The sequence below is a fragment of the Erpetoichthys calabaricus genome, chromosome 3 (assembly GCF_900747795.2).
Source record: "Erpetoichthys calabaricus chromosome 3, fErpCal1.3, whole genome shotgun sequence".
Taxonomy (NCBI): domain Eukaryota; kingdom Metazoa; phylum Chordata; class Cladistia; order Polypteriformes; family Polypteridae; genus Erpetoichthys; species Erpetoichthys calabaricus.
Window position 1 is genome coordinate 51474475 of NC_041396.2, and position 18820 is coordinate 51493294.

General features: G+C 38.0%; 1 protein-coding gene across 2 annotated transcripts in view; it reads left to right on the top strand.

Annotated features, from left to right (window-relative positions):
* cd2ap (CD2-associated protein) overlaps positions 1-18820 on the top strand; it is a 277447-nt gene that overhangs the window by 71518 nt on the left and 187109 nt on the right. For both annotated transcript variants that reach the window (XM_028796811.2, XM_028796810.2), the window contains exons 3-4: positions 8242-8395; positions 9879-9979. In XM_028796811.2, coding sequence (XP_028652644.1) covers positions 8242-8395; positions 9879-9979 — 255 coding nt within the window. The remainder of the gene's footprint in view (positions 1-8241; positions 8396-9878; positions 9980-18820) is intronic.

Here is an 18820-nt window from a genome sequence, read left to right on the forward strand (position 1 = left end):
CTGCGAGGCAGCCTCAACCTAAAGGGAACATAGCTGATTACCTGTTTCAATTCCAAAGCATGTCCTTTCCTGCAAAGTTTTGTTTTGCAATGTCCATCAATAAAAGCCATGTCACCGGGAAGGTGCAGGAATTGATTTATTGTTGGAACACTTTTACTAGTGGACAATTGTTTATGTTCAAGAGTAAGCAGCGCCAGTGACCTGTTGACTGATGCTATTATCCAAGGTGACTTACAACATTTGAGATACAATTAGTTACATTTAGGGATGGTCTGATCAATGCTGCTGGTCTTAATAGGCTGAATTTCATTAACAAAAATTCAATTGGTGTTCGGTAAATTGGTTGATAACAAAAAAACAATCTCTTCAGGCTCTGCTGTTCTGTGCTTTAAGGTTAATTGGTTGCAGTACTCCTTTATACAAGATATTACGATAGATGTGCCAGCACACCTTTTTTTTTTTTTTTTTTTTGCAGGGAACTTCCTATAGTTTTAACAAAGAACAACATGTCAAGGCTTACATTACAAGAAAACGAGACATGTTTGGAATATTAGCCTTCACATTAAAGAAAGTGAAGTAATAAACTTGAGAAAAAGGAACCAGAGAAGTCATCCCTGTGCAGTTAGAGAAACTTCAACGAGACTTACTTTAACACTACAATTTCTGAACCTTGCGAATTTTTTCGTTGTCCCTGACTGCCTTTCATTTTCCTGACATATGCCAAGAAACTTGTAGCTCCTTAGTACTGTGCTAATAGCCGACGTTTGTTTTGCAAATGTGTGGTTTATCAGAACGTAGCCTGCTACACCCCCCCCCCCCCCCATTCAGTCAGATGAAGGCATTGCCCTGCTGCAATCCTCACAGCTGAATTCTGTGTTAAAGTAGGATTTATATAGGTAATGAAATACCATGATTTGAAATACATACATTTCATATGTGTTCTGTGTCTACAACGATCTATATAAATATAGAATGACAGAGTAAATGCGGGGCAAGAAATATCCAAATATCAAATAAACACTTTCACTAAAGGTATAACACAACAAGTGTGCTTTTATTCAAGAGTATAACTGAAGAAAAAGAAATTGCTCAATTTACATGTTACTGGCAATGTGTAAAAACTGAAGCCCAACTATCAATCAATACAAAATAATCCCATCCGCTTGGCTGGTGGAGAAGTAAGTACTGCTGCCAAATGTGTGTATTCCAAATAATGATATATTATTTACCCTATACAATTCCAGAAACCTTAAGACTTCAGCTCTGAGAATTTTGTTGACTTCAACTGCATCGGTTGAGGATGGGATAGCAGGCTGATTGACACATATGGAAAACAAAGATGCTGCTGACGAGGTGCGAGGGAATTTAAGGTGGCCCAGCATTATAAATATTTTCGTGGGCTTCAGGGATTCTAGTGTTAATTAATTCAGACGTTTTCATTTTAAATAGATAGAACTTTTTGTTTTTATTTTGTCCTTTATGTAAAATGGACACCATATTAATTTGGACAACAAACTTGTTTTAAGTGTAGCAACAAATATGAAATTGCTGCTTAGTAACCAACAGGCTTGTTAGTTGAACAGCAAAATGTTTTTTTTTACTTATAAACCCTTTTAAGCATGTTAGTCTTGTGTCTTCTTGATAAACAGATTATGATCCTCTGATAGTTTTGCAGCTTTTTATAAGATTTATACTGTGTTTATTATTTGTTACTGTGTGTCATACAGCAGTTTTTGTAACAAACAAGTACTACAAAATGAAAATGGTAATCCATATTTATCATTACACCTCAAGAATTAGGAATGTCTAGTTGAAGAAATAAAAAACTCTTATCATTTTTTTTGTTTGTTAGAGAAATGGTGAAAAATACCTTTACAACATCTGTATAATAATACATTGAAAGTAGAGCTGCAACTAATTATTATTTTGGTAGTCGACTAATCGTTCAATTTGTTTTCGATTAGTTGATTAGTCACGATTATTTCATGCCTGACTCTTTTTATGCCTGCGGCCTGTGGTTGCACATCCTGTTCTGGGCTCCAATGCATGTCTTACCTCATCTGTTCATGTCTGTCCACCTGTGAATGTCACCCTGATGTCTCTGCATTAACACGATTAAAGTTAATAATAATCAAATTAAAATAACCAGTGAAACATATGAATTTGAAAATAATTGAATGTTTTATATTATTGTGATCATCACAATAAAAAAGAAATACATTAAACAATATAAACTAAAGTGCACATAATCTTTAAACAAAAAAGAGTGTGTTTAACTTAACCAAAAATGGCCACTGGTGTGTCTTAAAGTCCAAAAGATTAAATAAAGCTTCAATTCAAATAAAATAAAACAATAATGTACAGTTTATAAAAGATTCAGTTCATGTATTCCTGATTGCAGTGCAGGAACATGACCATTTCGACATGCTCTGGTGTGAGGCTGGCTCTCTTCTTTGAGACAATGTTCCCAGCTGCTGAGAAGAGACACTCAGATGGAGTAGAGGTAGAAGGATTCCACAAGAATGATTTTGTAGACAGAAAAAGATGTTTTAATCATCACACTCTGAAGGAAAAGTGTTGTAGTTTATCACATCATGTACTATATTATGCCAAAATAAAAAAATAACTGACCAACAAGAAAAAAAAACTGTGACGGCTCAGCTACTCCTATTCACTCGTTTACTATAGCTCCAAACACGTTAGCAAACATAACTGAAATTATATTCACTTAACCCTTAAACCGCCGGAACCAGGTAAAGTTGTTTCTCAGTGCAATTTGCCAGCACGTATATTCGGTGGCGATGATTTACTGAATTTCACCAATGACTTCAGTTGCACCTTGAACATATAATAATAGATTGTTGCAGTAGTTTTTTTTTATAGTTTTTACAGTTCATTTGCAGTGTGCAAAATGATCAGTGTTGCAGTAATTGTGATGCTCTTTGCATGAAAAAAAATACGTGTTCCATTAAAATTTCACATTTTCTTTGTGAATTGTGACGTTTACTTAAAAAGTGCAGCTAAAAAGTATTTGGCGTCCAGGGTTGCATTAACCCCCAAATATGTGTCGGTTTAAGGGTTAACTATCATTGTCGAAACCTTGATATACACATTATAGTACAAACATCAATGGTAACACGTGACACTAACTTTACTCGCTAAAACTTACCTCTCAAGAGACGGCAGCATCACAGCTCCAGGATGCTTGCGTTTCAGATACTCATGCATCGCGGTGGCGCTGTCATGAAAAGAAAGCTCCGCTTTGCATAATCTGCATTCAACTTTTTTTCTTTTTCGGTGATGTGCTCCCACACTTTAGAAAGTAGTTGTCTCAATTTTTTTCCATCTCCTTCCCCCTCCTCTATGCGACTTGCCATTGTAACCACGTTTATTTTCCTCTACATTCGTTGGTAGGACTGTGTGCAGTCTTGACAAACAATAACAAACGATACTGCCCCCAGACGTTCATGTAGTGCATTGCAGTTACAAAAACCAATGTGGTTCTTTTGTGATTGGAGCCTCTATTGAAGGTTCTGTTTATGACGTGTTGACAATAAAAAATCCGTGTCGACGATTTTTTGTGGTCGACATCGTCGATTACGTTGACTAATCGTTTTAGCCTTAATTGAAAGTAAATAGTAATAAATAGAAATAAAACACAAGCACTGGTTCTAGTTGTGCAATGAACATACACATTCTCTCTTTTCTTAAAAACTATGGTTTTCAATTAATTAACTAAACTCACAATTTGGCTTATGTATTCAGAATCACACTAAACACAAATCAAGTCAAGTTGTGGTGCATGCACTGGTACAGTGCATTGCCGCACCCACTACATGACAGAACAACTCAGGATCCCGGTTGGCAACCCCCAGGCAGACATACGGTCCAATCCCACCCTCCGGAAATGACCCTCTATTTGCCGCAGCCAGGTGTTATGTGGGTAACCCCTTGGCCTGGTCCAGCCACTCTGGTCCCTAACAATGAGGATCTTACGAGCTGGATTACCCTCGGGGAAATGCGCCACATGGCTGTAGTGCCGTAATTGACGCTCCCTCACAATGCAGGTAATGTGCCTCATTCGGGACTCCATGAGCAACCTCATTCGACACAAAGTCAAACCAACTGTACCCAAGGATTTTCCGGAGAGACACAGTACCAAAAGAGTCCAGTCTTCGTCTCAGGTCACTGGATAACGTCCATGTCTCGCAACCATATAGCAAGACAGGAAGCACCAGGATTCTAAAGACTTAGACCTTCGTCCTTTTGCATAGATATCAGGAGCGCCACACATCCCTTTCCAGCGACGTTATGAACCCCCATGCTCTCCCAGTCCGACTACTAACTTCATAGGAAGAGTCACCAGAGACATGAATGTCACTGCCAAGGTAAGTAAACCTCTCGACACAGTAGACACTCTCTCTACAGGCAGACATACTACTGATGGCTGTGCCCAAGAGGTCATTAAAGGCCTGGATCTTGGTTTTTATCCAGGACACTCACAAGCCCAGACAGTCAGACTCCTTACTCAGCCTCTCGAGTGCCCCAATCAGAGCCTCCATTGACTCACAGAATCGTCAGCAAAGTCAAGATACGTGAATCTTTCTTCACCAAGAGATGTCCCACAGCCGCTGGACCCCACGGCCTTGCCCAACACCCAGTCCATACAAGCATTGAACAGAGCAGGAGCAAAAACACACCCTTGACGAACCCCAGAATCAACTGGGAAAAACACAGAGGTTCTGCCTCCACTCTGCACAGCACTCGTAGTACCAGTGTACAGGCCGGCCATGATATCCAGCAACCTCGAGGGGATCCCACGAACCCTCAGGATGTCCCACAAGGCAGCTCGATCAACTGAGAAGAATGCTTTGTGAAAATCGACAAAGGCTGCAAAGAAACTCTGCCAATATTCGTGTTTGTGCTCCATGAGAACCCTTAGTGCCAGGATGCAGTCAATGGTGGACTTCTTAGGCGTAAATCCAGACTGTTCTGGTCGCTGGTAGGTGAGCAAGTGATCACAGATCCTATTGAGGATGACCCTAGCAAGATGACCTTACCCGGCACCGAGAACAGTGTTATCCCCCTGTAGTTGCTGCAGTCTAGGCATTCACCCTTCCCTTTCCAGATAGAGAAAACATGTCTCGTTTTCCAGTCAGTTGGAATGATGCCAGTCTCCCAAATGGGAGCAAAGATCGCTTGCAATGCCAGGAGGACAGCCTTACCACCAGCCTGGAGAAGTTCACCCCGGATACCACAGATCCCTGCAGCCTTTCCTCCCCTCAGCTGGTTGACCACCTGTGCAATCTCAGTGAGTTTGGGTAGTTCACAGCTAATTGGAGGATCAGCCTCAAGAACCGTGGACCCAGAGATATCCAGCGTCCTAGCTGGAGGGTCAGCTTTGAACAACTGCTCAAAGTAGCCAGCCCAGCGGGTCACAACTGCAGTGTCATCTGTAAGGACCGTTCCATCAGCCGCCCTGACTGTGATTCTCCGAGGAGCAGATTTGGATGTGTGTAATGCTTCAGTTCCTCTGTAAGCAGGACATGGGTCACTAGACCATAGATGGTGTGTCACTTGCTCACAGATTCCTCTAACAAACGCCTCTTTATCTGCCCTCAGAACCCTTGCAGCCATCCTTCTCAGTACCTGGCACAGACCAGAGTTGCCATTGAGCTGTGCAGTGCAACTCCTCTCGATGATATCCATGGTGCCCTGCGATATGAAACACCTCCTTCTGGGAACACCGGCAACACCAACACAACCCAACTGCATTACACCACCTACCAATAATATTAGCCCATTGTAAGTAAGTAAATAAATAATCCTGGCCGGTTACATAGTACATTTGATATACCCAATTAACCGGCGGCATTATAACTGACTCCCATTCTCTTTTGAACACGGCTAGTTTAATAAATGTAAACAAAATTAATTTAGCAAATCAAGAAAAATCTTTGATTTCTACAACATTTCTAGGGCCTCACCTTCTTTTAAAAGTGAGCTGATAATGGATATTAAGCAAGCAACCAGCAAGGTGTTCATCCTGAAGCCAGTTTTTGAAATGAATACTCCACCCAAAAATTGTATTTTTTTTATATGTTATTTAGTCCATGTAGTTTTTAGTGGTGGCAGAGAAAATGTTTTAATCTCGTGTTTTCATGCAGAAAGGGAGAGAAAACTGTTCATGATGCAATGGTGACCAGTTCTGCCCAACTGCAAACAATGTGAAAAATATCCATTGGTAAAAGGAAAAAAAAATTCTAGCATAATTAGTGTTGCATAATCCACATGTTTGTTTTCATGTGTATGTTCAATATGTGCAATGTGTGGATTTTTTGCTAATATATTAATACTTACAAACAGAAAACATGTAACATAGCATATAAGATAAACTGGAAAGATGCCTTCCCATAATACTATGAGAAACTGAGGCAAAGTAAGCTATGCTACAAGTATAGTAAAATACTCTTGTAATATGTTGCTGTGTCTTTTTTTTTCTTTCTTGTTACAAACGTGTCATGTATAATAAATACATCCCTTCTGGTTTGATGACTGATTCAGAACGGTTTTAAGGAGAAATAATGAAACAAAGATGCAGCAGGATTATGATTAAAAAAATGCATCTTTATGCTGTAAATCTGATGTTGAATGTAAAATATGCCATCTATAACTTCAGAAACTACAACTGTACTATTTTAACAGCGTGTGTGAAAATGTACACCTGAGAAATATTTGGTTATGTTGCTATCTGAACATGAAGCTATGAGGTAATTTAAATGCCTTTTAACAAGTCAACAAAAGTTTAAAAAAAAAAAAAAAAAAAATTCTGACAGCACTTGCAGAAAGTATATGCACGATATTTAAATTGGATATCGTGTTTTTGTCATTAGATTACCCTGTTACTGCCTTCACAGCCACAGACCTATAATCGTTAAGTCTTGTTTGGAAAATACAACATGATTTGTTGGGTATGAAGTTTTTGTGTAGGTACTTCAGTAATTAACCTCATTGTCCAGAAGAGATTCATGATATTTCGCTGAACAAATCATTTGGTTTGAATGACTGCACTACAGTGAATAAATATCATGACTTGTTAATCAGTACAGGAGAAGCTTGTGGAAATCTAGTTATCAGGATGGTGACCATGTAATCATACAGTGCACAAGACGATATCTAATAGATATTTTTAAATAGTGTATAGTATTAAATTGATTTTATATAAATTGCTGAAACACCCAAAGTAAGCAGCATGTGCTACCTTTAAAGTGTGGCTATTAAAAACCTCTAACAAATCAGTAAAATAAAAATAGCTTTCTTCATATGTGCTAATGGATTACTTGAATTAAACTACCATTCTTTGCATATGATATCTCTGAATGCTTTGTTGTCTTGATCTTTCTGTATAAAATAATTTAAGAGACTTGTGTTAGTTTATTTAGCCACCATTGCCTTTGGCACTAAGCAGCTAAACCATAGAAATCAAAATGTGTATGGAACACCAGTACAAGCATCATTTAACTGCTACTTATTGGTAACCACGAAGGAAAACAATAATTTGCATAGAAACCAGCTGGCCATCCGCACATGTGCAGTTTTAATTACATTAATTTAGAAATGTGTTAAGTACAGTATGGGAAATGATTATGAATTTTTATTATTCATACACATTTGTAGTATCGGTATGGAAAGAAAATTTTGCAGTGGTGGCCTGCCACTAAATTTTCTTTTCGGGGGGGGTGGGAGAAACACTGGTACATAAGTGTGCTCTGTGCCAAACTGATATTGTTTCTGGGTTGATCACTATAATTTACTTGTTTTCTCTGACTTCCTGTAATATTGTAATGTTGAGAAGGATCTGCTAAATGGTTAGGAGTTAAAATGAAAAAGTCAATTTTTTAATTTTACACTGACAGTATAGTTTACTACACGTGAGTGGTGTGATAATATTAACCTGAGTTTGCTAGTATAATATTTCTAGGAGGGCATTGTTTACATATACATTATAGAAGATGGAAAGTGCCTAAAATTATTGCCCACTGTTTCAGTCCAACAACTACTACAGCTAAAACAAACACAAATGTTTTAATTAGCTGATGAAGTTTTCACCAAATTCCACTTATCTTATTTTATTCTTTTTCTGCAATACATAGGTACTGTACATGAAGCCTATAAGGGAATCTCTTAAAGCTTTCAACATTTTTAATTTTACTTGCCTTTTTATGGTGTTTCTTTTTACAGGAAATTAAAAAAAATACAGAGCCAAAAGAAGAACCTCAACCAACTAAGAGAGAAGGAGCAGGAAATGTGGCTAGCCTTGTGCAACGAATGAGCACTATTGGATTGCCAAGTGGAGGATTTCTGGCACAATCAAACCCCAAAAATGTCAAAAGAAGTAAGAAAATATTTTCTTTTTTCATATTTGTAGTTCTTTTAGTTTCTCCATGCATAGTATAGGGGAAAGTATTTTAAGAATGTTTTTTTGAATAATTTACTTTTTTAGTCCTTCCTGATAAAACTTTTTTTTTTTTTTTTTGTAATGTTTTTGTGTATATGCATGTTCATCGATATTTCAGCAGCACACAAAGTTTGAAAGAATTGACTAATTAATGGATGTTACTTTGTGAAAACCAAGCCTAAACACTATTCTGAATACTCTATTCTTACAATACTGTCTTTGTCATTTGAGAAAGTTCATTATACAGTGGAACCTCTAGATACGAGTTTAATTTGTTCCAGCACTGAGCTTGTATAGCGAATTTCTCGTATCTAGAACAAACGTCCCCATTGAAAATAATGGAAATCCAGTTAATCCGTTCCGCATCCCAAATATATTAACATAAAAATCATTTTTCCTAACAAATAACACTGATAAATTATATATACTGTAGTCTACCTTTAATAAATAACACTGGTAAATAATATAACTGATTATTAAAAGAATCAAAACAGGTGTCCAAAGTGCAGTAGAGCATTCAATAAATCTTTAAATAAATAATCCTTAAAACAGTTGTGAAGTGGAGGTTTAAAGTACATAAGAATAACAATCCTTTAACACGAGGTTAAAACGTCAACAGGAAGCAGTCTTCAAAAAACAGATGACAATCCCCGGTGCTTCTTCTCTGTTAGCGTCTCACCTGCTTCTCCCATGCGGGCTCTGCAACAGGCGAGACACTTAATGCAGCTGACCTTCTCTACACCGTCCTGCTTCAGCTGTTTGGCTCGCCTGTTCAGCTACACGCGAGCCTGTACTCGCTCGCTCTCTCGCACCGACTTCCTACTGCTGCGGATTCCTGCCTCCTCCTGCAACCTCCGTTCTCTCTCCTCTCCTCTCTTTTCTTTTACTTCTTCTCCCCCTTAACCGGCTCGCGCTTCTCTATATATGTGGGGAAGACATGGCAGCTGCTAGGGTTACCACTTTTAATACAAAAAAATAAGGGACGCATACGTATTGATTCAAAACGGGACGCGCAATTTCATTCTCAAATACTGGACGATTCCGTATTTTAAAGGACGGGTGGCAACCCTGCCCAGCCCATCAGCCACCGGACAAATCATGGATGTGGGCAGTTTCCCACCTGTACACTTAGGTGAGAAACGCAGACACCGCAGATCGCCCTGCGGCTCGCTACAGCTACCACGCCCCCTCGCTAAGCCGCAAGCTATACCCACAGCCTGGCACGTGGCTCGTTACGTGAGCCAATGCTCGTATTTAGATCTGAATTTTTCGCTCATACTTTCCTCGTATTTTGAATTTCTCGTATACAGAGGTGATCGTATCTCGAGGTTCCACTGTACTTGGTTAATTTTACACTTCCCAAAGTAAAGAGAGTCATTATTTTATTCACAACTTTATTTAATTTTAACTTGTTTTGTAGGATCAAAAAAACGGCAATACAGAGTTACCTTTGATTATAGTGCACAGCATGAGGATGAACTTGAGCTGAAAGTTGGTGATGTAGTAGACTTCAGTGAAGAGGTATGACTGATCTAAATGTTCTAGTAGCTTTTTTGTTTACGTAGTGATTGCCAGATGTTCCTTTAACTTTACTGTAATGCAATTTGATTGATTTACATTTAAATTTCAGCCAATGAGTGGATATGCAAAACATATTAAAATGTTTGACACTATAAAAGCTAGCTCTGAAGGCAGTGAGTATGTTTATATACACTTTAATAATCTGTTTTTTCATAGAAACCCGGTTTCAAAAATGCCATGCATACCTTTATTATGGTTAGAGAAACCATGATATTGATTTTTGAGGAACTGGGTTAACACATGTACATTTCTGTGTGAGTTAACCTGGTTATGTGGCCATCCTTAACCAGGTTACAGCTAAGTCTGTCTGTATTTGTTATTCTCTGTTAGTATGTTTTGGCTTTGCACAAGCATCCAGCAGCCACGGGTAGAAAATGGTGGAAGCATCCACAAAGTTAAACTTCTTGGTGCAATGCAAGGACAATTGAAGAGCTCAGTTCCAAAATCAATACAAAAGATAAATTTTGGAGATAAGTAGGAAAATCTGGGTCCGTAAGCAGATTTTGAAACTAAATTCCTAAAACTATAGCACTACACTGTTGCAATTATCAGGTTTTGAAGCTCAAACATATTTTCGGCACATGACCAACTACATGAAAAGTCACAATCACGTATTCACTAAATTTTACCAAAAGGTGTAATTAGCAGATTTTGGAACTCACATCTTCAATTGCATTATGCCTTTTCTTGGTTAAAATAATCTGTCTCGATATTTTGGAAACCACTGAATTTTTGTTGATGAGCTGAACATACAGAGCTAAGCTCAGCAGCACAAACTCTGCAGCAGTGTTAGGGGTATAATGTTAAAAGTTAAGTGCATTACATAGTCCGTTTACTTTTTAAAGTAACAAGTAACCTAAAATAACTTATTTTATTAAAGTAAAAAATGTGGTGTTACCCCCAACAGCACTAGCTGTAAGGTAAGAAGCAAGCTCAATCACACAGCCAAACAGAAAAGAGTGTGCTTTATGTAATCTGGCAACAGAATCCAACTATTTGCTATAGATAATGTTGAAACAGTGTGATCGGTGCAAAATCGGCCAGTGTTTGTACTATAAATCTACAGGGTTCAGGTTTGGGATGAAAAAAAGTTGGACACATGGAGCATTAAAAGTATTTAGAAATCACAAGGAAATTTATGGTTAGCTGTGTTTCTGGTTAGCTTCTTGAAAGTTCATATATTGGCTTAGGATTTAATATCATTCTGACCAGTCAAATGTTCAGTTTTCCATACAAAATTTTTAAAAAGCAGCAAAACTAACAGTGTTTGCACCCCATTACATTTTATAATAAGTAACTAAATAACATCACTTACCTACTTTTTTGTAAATAATGAGTCATGTAATTAGATTACGATTAAGAGTAACATTCCCCACATTGTTTTTGAAGACACTGGTTCAATGCTTATTTTCAGATTCATGGCAGTTGATGATGATGATGATTAAAAAATTTTTTTTTCGTTGCTCACCTTATCCTGGTTTTGTTGTGTGCATGTAAACATACTCTATTTAGAGTTTTGTAAGTATAACAGGAGAGAGTAGCATACAGGTTTCGAAAAAGAGAAACACTTCTCATTTCCATAGGCAAGCAAAATGTTTTTTTTTTTTCCTCCTTTGTGTGCCTCATTATTTCCCTTCTGTACTCCATAAGTACTACTTTGGAATTGCCATATAAAATATCCTGCTGTGGGAAACCCATATGACTCTTGGTGAACATACATATTATAGGGTAGCTCTTTGTGCTCGTTTATGTTTCACGCTCAAAACGTGTACGCACATGTATCATGGCTGCCACGCGTTCCCAGTATTCATTTGACACATCCTCTGAGCAGGTTCTCAGAAATTAACGCGATGCACGTGCGAGTTACAGTACCAGCAAAAAGTCGGGGGGTGCAATGTGATAAAAGTTGGACTGTGACGTCGGAGTATCTGTTTACTATCTACATGTGACAGAAAGCCACTTTAAGGATCCTATGGGATCGATGTGCGCGCTTCGATGTTTGATGAATAATTCGATGTGGTGAAGCAAAATGCCGTTTGATGTGGTGAAGCAAAATGCCGACATACAGATATATTCGTGGTGCTTTTATATTCAAGTGTCGCATATTCCCGTTCATAATGACACGATACATTTTAAAAGTCTCGCATACCATCTTTTGTGCAGCCTTTTTTATCTGGGGCTTCCTCCCAACCTGACAGCAGCAACCTCCAGACAGAACGCATTAAATGTATGATATTCCAACTCTCTGCACATTTAGAATCCTTAGATTTATACTTGACTAGCAAAATACCCGCGCTTCGCAGCGGAGAAGTAGAGTGTTAAAGAGGTTATGAAAAAGAAAAGGAAACATTTTAAAAATAACATAACATGATTGTCAATGCAATTGTGTTGTCATTGTTATGAGTTTTGCTGTCATATATATATATATATATATATATATACTAGCAAAATACCCGCGCTTCGCAGCGGAGAAGTAGTGTGTTAAAGAGGTTATGTAAACATATATCTACATATACATATATATACATACATATACACATCCACATATACATATACAAATTTACACATCTACATATATATATATACATATGTACATATATATATATATATATATATATATATACATATAAATATATACATATCTAAATATATATACACATATATATGTATATGCACATATATATATATATATATATATATATATATATATATATATATATATATATATATATATATATATATATATATATAAAATATAGACATACATACATTGACATATATATATATATATATATATATATATATATAGCAAAATACCCGCGCTTCGCAGCGGAGAACTAGTGTGTTAAAGAAGTTATGTAAACATATATATACATATATACACATATCTACATATACACATATATATATATATATATATATATATATATATATATATATATATATATATATATATATATATATATATATATATATATATACACACACACAGTATATACATATCCACATATATACACACACACACACACACATATATATATATATATATATACACATATCAACATATACATATATATATATATATATATATATATATATATATATATATATATATATATATATTGATATGTGTGTATATTATATATATATATATATATATATATATATATACACACATATCAATATATATATATATATATATATATATAATATATATACACATATCAACATATATAAATATATATATATATATATACATATCAATATATACACACATACATAAACACACACATATACATCCATCCATCCATCCATACTCTTCATATATACATATATACATACATACATAGTGCGTTGTAACACGGGCTGTGATTGTTACATGGGAGGGAGACGACAAATCACAGCTTCCCGCTTTCTAATCGGGCCTGTGATTGGTGCTTTGACGGATGCCCAGATCCCACAGTATCTCCCCTTAGGAGTGGCGTTAGGCAAGTGTAATTGAATAGCGGTGCTGCAAGTTTAGCTTTACACCTGTTTTTAAGGCTTTTTGACTGAAAGGGGCTTTCATGAATAAACTTAGGGCTTTGCTACAGGATACACCCTCCACAAGTTAAGGAAGTAAAAATAAAGGTATATATATTTCTGTTTTATTTAAACCTTTTAAGTTTGTATGCGGGCGGCATGGTGGCGCAGTGAAAGGTGCCAGTTAGGAGTGCTTCCCTGCGTGGAGTTTGAATGTTCTCCCCATGTCTGTCTGGGTTTCCTCCGGGTACTCCGGTTTCCTCCCACAGTCCAAAGACATGCAGGTTAGGTGCATTGGCGATTCTAAATTGTCCGTGGTGTGTGGGTGTGTGTGGGTGTGTGCGCCCTGCGGTGGGCTGGCACCTTGCCCGGGGTTTGTTTCCTGCCTTGTGCCCTGTGTTGGCAGGGATTGGATCCTGTATTTAGGATATAGCGGGTTGGATAATGGATGGATGGACATTTGTATGCATAGCCCTATTTGCCTGTTTTCGTTTTTTTTCTTTCTTCAGTAATATTTCAGCAAACCCGGAGCTTGTCAGTTCAAATCGTGGTACTGACACCACTGTGTGACCCTGAGGAAGTCACTTCACCTGCCTGTGCTGCAAAAAACAAAAGTAATGAAACAAATTGTACCTCAGATGTTTCAAGTTGCTGGAATAAAGGCATAAGTCAAATAGATAAATATGTATTATACACATAGGAAGTATTAATTTATTTTCAGTTAAGTCATCTGCAGCAAACCTTTATAAATGAGGGTTTCTCCTTTTTAGATAGTGCAAACTGTTTCTTCTTCATTGAGGTTTTCTCTTGGAGAGCTTTTTTCATTTCATTGAAAATTAAAGCAGCAGCTGCCAAAATATGTAGCTTTCTTATTAATTTTTCAACATTGTGTAAAATAACTTTATAAAGTAACATAAAAGCAGATATGATGTAGAGAAGGAAGGTTGATATATTGTGCGTGCAAGAGACTAAATGGAAGGGAAGTAAGGCCAGGTGGATCGGAGGTGGATTCAAATTGTTCTATCATGGTGTGGATGGGAGGAGAAATGGAGTAGGAGTTATTCTGAAGGAAAAGTATGTCAAGAGTGTTTTAGAGGTGAAAAGAGTGTCAGGCAGAGTAATGATTATGAAGCTGGAAATTGGAGGTGTAATGATGAATTAGTGCTGGGCAGTATACCGGTTTATACCGAAAACCGTTTTTTATTTTTTTTATGTTATGGATTTTTCTTATACCGCAACACCGGTTTAAATTGCCTAAACGACGTTCGGAACGTGGCGCAGCGGGAAACTGTTCAAGTGGGGACCTTTTTCACTGCTACACCACTAAACACAGATTTGTTGCACTAGGGCTCTTTTTCACTGCTACACCACCAAATAGTGGGCGGTAGCATAGGTATGCCGCGCGGTGAAAATGGACAGAGAGCATTCCGAAACTGAAGCTGACGATAAAGTTAAACATAATGACACAGAAGAAGTTTTGCCGAAAAAAAAAGGAATCGCATCCGTTTCCTGGAGATACTTTGGTTTTAAAAGGTCAGATGTGTAAATACTGTTTCTATACTACTGGATAACACTGCAAGCCAAGTTGTACTTGTTTTTGTACTTGCTAGTGTATGTTTTGCTTGTATTGATCCTGCGATGTGCTGGCGACTCATTCAGAGATCGGCGCAACTCTGAATGGATGGCATAATTAAACATGTATAACGAAGATATTTTTAAAGTTCTGAACACTCCGTAGGCTAAGTTAATAACTAGTTTTAATTTCACAAAGACGTTTATCTGTCCGGTGATTGCTGCAGGCGCCTGCTGTTAGTGCGGAGGAAGTCAGTTTAAGAAGCGTAGTGATTAATGACTGGGTTGGGGAACACTTACCACAAAGTATTTGATGTGCTGCATTAACTTGTGACGGGGTTTGAGAAAATCTAGTAAATTAAACATTGATTTTAGGATGAAGTTTAGTTTACAACATTCTACTTTATTCTCATAGTTTATTTTATAATTAAAGTGGAAATGTCGACTTTAATCTTGACATAGTCAACATGTCGAATTTATTCTCGACGCATAGTTTGTTTTTTTCTTCCGTGTCCATATTTTTTCTCTTCACAGTGGCCCTAATGCGCTTCCATAGGGCTATACCACAAACAGCATTATAAATGCAAGTTGCAGTTTTTATTATTTATGTATATAGCTTAGCTTGAAGCAAGGTCCATATTAATGCAGTTTGCCTAAATGATGGTACAGTTGGTAAGATGTCATCACAAAGTTGCACTTGTTTTATTTTAATTTGGTGAATACTGTGTAATGCACCTGGGCTTGAAGCCTTGAAGTAATTGTCTCAGCTATCAGTAATACTATTATGTATTTTATTGTTGTTATTTATTAGTTTAAATATTATGCAGTTTAATGATGGTAAAATTGTTTAAAAAGTTACTTAAACATGTCAGTGGACAGAGATTGTTAACATTAACAGAAAGTGTAGTTGGTTTACAAAAAATATTTACTATTCCTTTTCTAAGACGTATTCAGTGCAATCCAACTTTTGACAAACACCTCTGGATATTTTACTAAGTCTAAATGCCTCTTTGGATGGTTGAAAATATGTTGTCAAAATCATAGTTTAAGCTTTTGCAAAATTTGTTCAATTAAAGGTTCTATATTTTGACTGCATCTGTCATGCAATGTGATTCCTTCTCTTTAGTGCCACCCCCTTGAAAAATATCACTTTATGGGGCCATGCAAACCTGTATTAATACTTGTGTGCACATTAAAATGTCTTTTTGTATGATGTACAATTCTCATAACAGTCTAATAGGTCATTCTTAGCCAGTCTACTGCAGTAATTGCAGTGGAAAATGTGGTTAACATCCACTCATGCATGGGGAAAAAAATACCGTCTAATACCGTGAAACCGGCAGAATTTAGAAAAATAACGTGATATAGAATTTTGGTCATACCGCCCGCCCACCTCTATGATGAATGTTGTTAGTGCATATGCACCACAAGTTGGGTGTGCAATGGGTGAGAAAGACGATTTTTGGAGTGAGTTGAATGAAGTGATGAACAGTGTACCTAAGGGACAGAAAGTGGTGATTGGAGTGGATTTCAATGGGCATGTTGGTGAAGGGAACAGAGGAGGCGAGGACGTGATGGTAAGTATGGTGTCAAGGAGGGGAATGAAGAAGGTCAGAGGATAGTGGAGTTTGCCAAAAGGATGGACATGGCAGTGATGAATACATATTTTAAGAAGAGGGAGGAACATAGGGTTATGTACAAGAGTGGAGGAAAATGCACACAGGTAGATTACATCCTATGCAGAAGAGTTGATCTGAAGAAGATTGAAAACTGCAAAGTGCTGGCAGGGGAAATTGTAGTTAAGCAGCATAGGATGGTGGTCTGTAGGATGACTTTGCAGATCAAGAAGAGGAAGAGAGTGAGGGCAGAGCCAAGGATCAAATGGTGGAATTTGAAAAAGGAAGACTGCAAGGTTGAGTTTAGGGAGGAGGTGAGACAGGCACTGGGTGGCAGTGAAGAGTTACCAGACAGCTGGGAAACTACAGCAGATCTAGTAAGGGTGACAGCAAGAAGGGTGCTAGGCGTGACATTTGGAAAAAGGAAGGAGGAAAAGGAAACCTAGTGGTGGAATGAGGAAATACAGGAGAGTATACAGAGGAAGAGGATGGCAAAGAAGAAGCAGGATAGTGAAGAGAGAGGTGGCGAAGGCTAAAGAAAAGGTGTATGATGAGTTGTATGAGAGGTTGGACACTAAGGAGGGAGAAAAGGACCTGTACCGATTGGCTAGACAGAGGGACCGAGCTGGGAAAGATATGCAGCAGGTTAGGGTGATAAAGGATAAAGATGGAAACATACTCACAAGCGAGGAGAGTGTGTTGAACAGATGGAAAGAGTACTTTGAGAGGCTGATGAATGAAGAGAATGAGAGAGAGAAGAGGTTGGATGATGTGGTGATAGTGAATCAGGAAGTGCAATGGATTAGCAAGGAAGAAGTAAGGACAGCTATGAAGAGGAAGAAAAATGGAAAGGCCGTTGGTCCAAATGACATACCTGGAGGTGTTTAGGAGAGATGGCTGTGGAGTTTTTAACCAGATTGTTTAATGGAATCTTGGAAAGTGAGAGGATGTCTGAGGAGTGGAGAAGTGTACTGGTGCCGATATTTAAGAATAAGGGGGATGTGCAGGACTGCAGTAACTACAGGGGAAAAAAATTAATGAGCCACAGCATGATGTTATGGGAAAGAGTAGTAGAAGTGAGGTGATGATTATTGAGCAGCAGCATGGTTTCATGCCAAGAAAGAGCACCACAGATACAATGTTTGCTCTGAGGATGTTGATGGAGAATTTTAGAGAATGCCGGAAGGAGTTGCATTGCGTCTTTGTGGATCTGGAGAAAGCATATGACAGGGTGCCTCGAGAGGAGCTGTGGTATTGTATGAGGAAGTCGGGAGTGGCAGAGAAGTACGTAAGCATTGTACAGGATATGTACGAGGGAAGTGTGACGGTGCATTCAAGTTGGAGGTGGGATTACATCAGGGATCAGCTCTGAGCCCTTTCTTATTTGCAATGGTGATGGACAGGTTGACAGATGAGATTAGACAGGAGTCCCCGTGGACTATGATGTTTGCTGATGACATTGTGATCTATAGTGATAGTAAGAAGCAGGTTGAGGAGACCCTGGGGAGGTGGAGATATGCTCTAGAGAGGAGAGGAATGAAGGTCAGTAGGAACAAGACAGAATACATGTGTGTAAATGAGAGGGAGGTCAGTGGAATGGTGAGGATGCAGGGAGTAGAGTTGGCGAAGGTGGATGAGTTTAAATACTTGGGATCAACAGTACAGAGTAATGGGGATTGTGGAAGAGAGGTGGAATGGGTAGATAAGAGTGTCAGGAGTAATTTGTGACAGATGGGTATCAGCAAGAGTGAAAGGGAAGGTCTGCAGGATGGTAGTGAGACCAGCTATGTTATATGGGTTGGAGACAGTGGCACTGACCAGAAAGCAGGAGACAGAGCTGGAGGTAGCAGAGTTAAAGATGCTAAGATTGGCACTGGGTGTGACGAGGATGGATAGGATTAGAAATGAGTACATTAGAGGGTCAGTTCAAGTTGGACGGTTGGAAGACAAAGTCAGAGAAATTAATTCTTTTCACTTATTTTACACATATATATATATATATATATATATATACAGTAATCCCTCCTCCATCGCGGGGGTTGCGTTCCAGAGCCACCCGCGAAATAAGAAA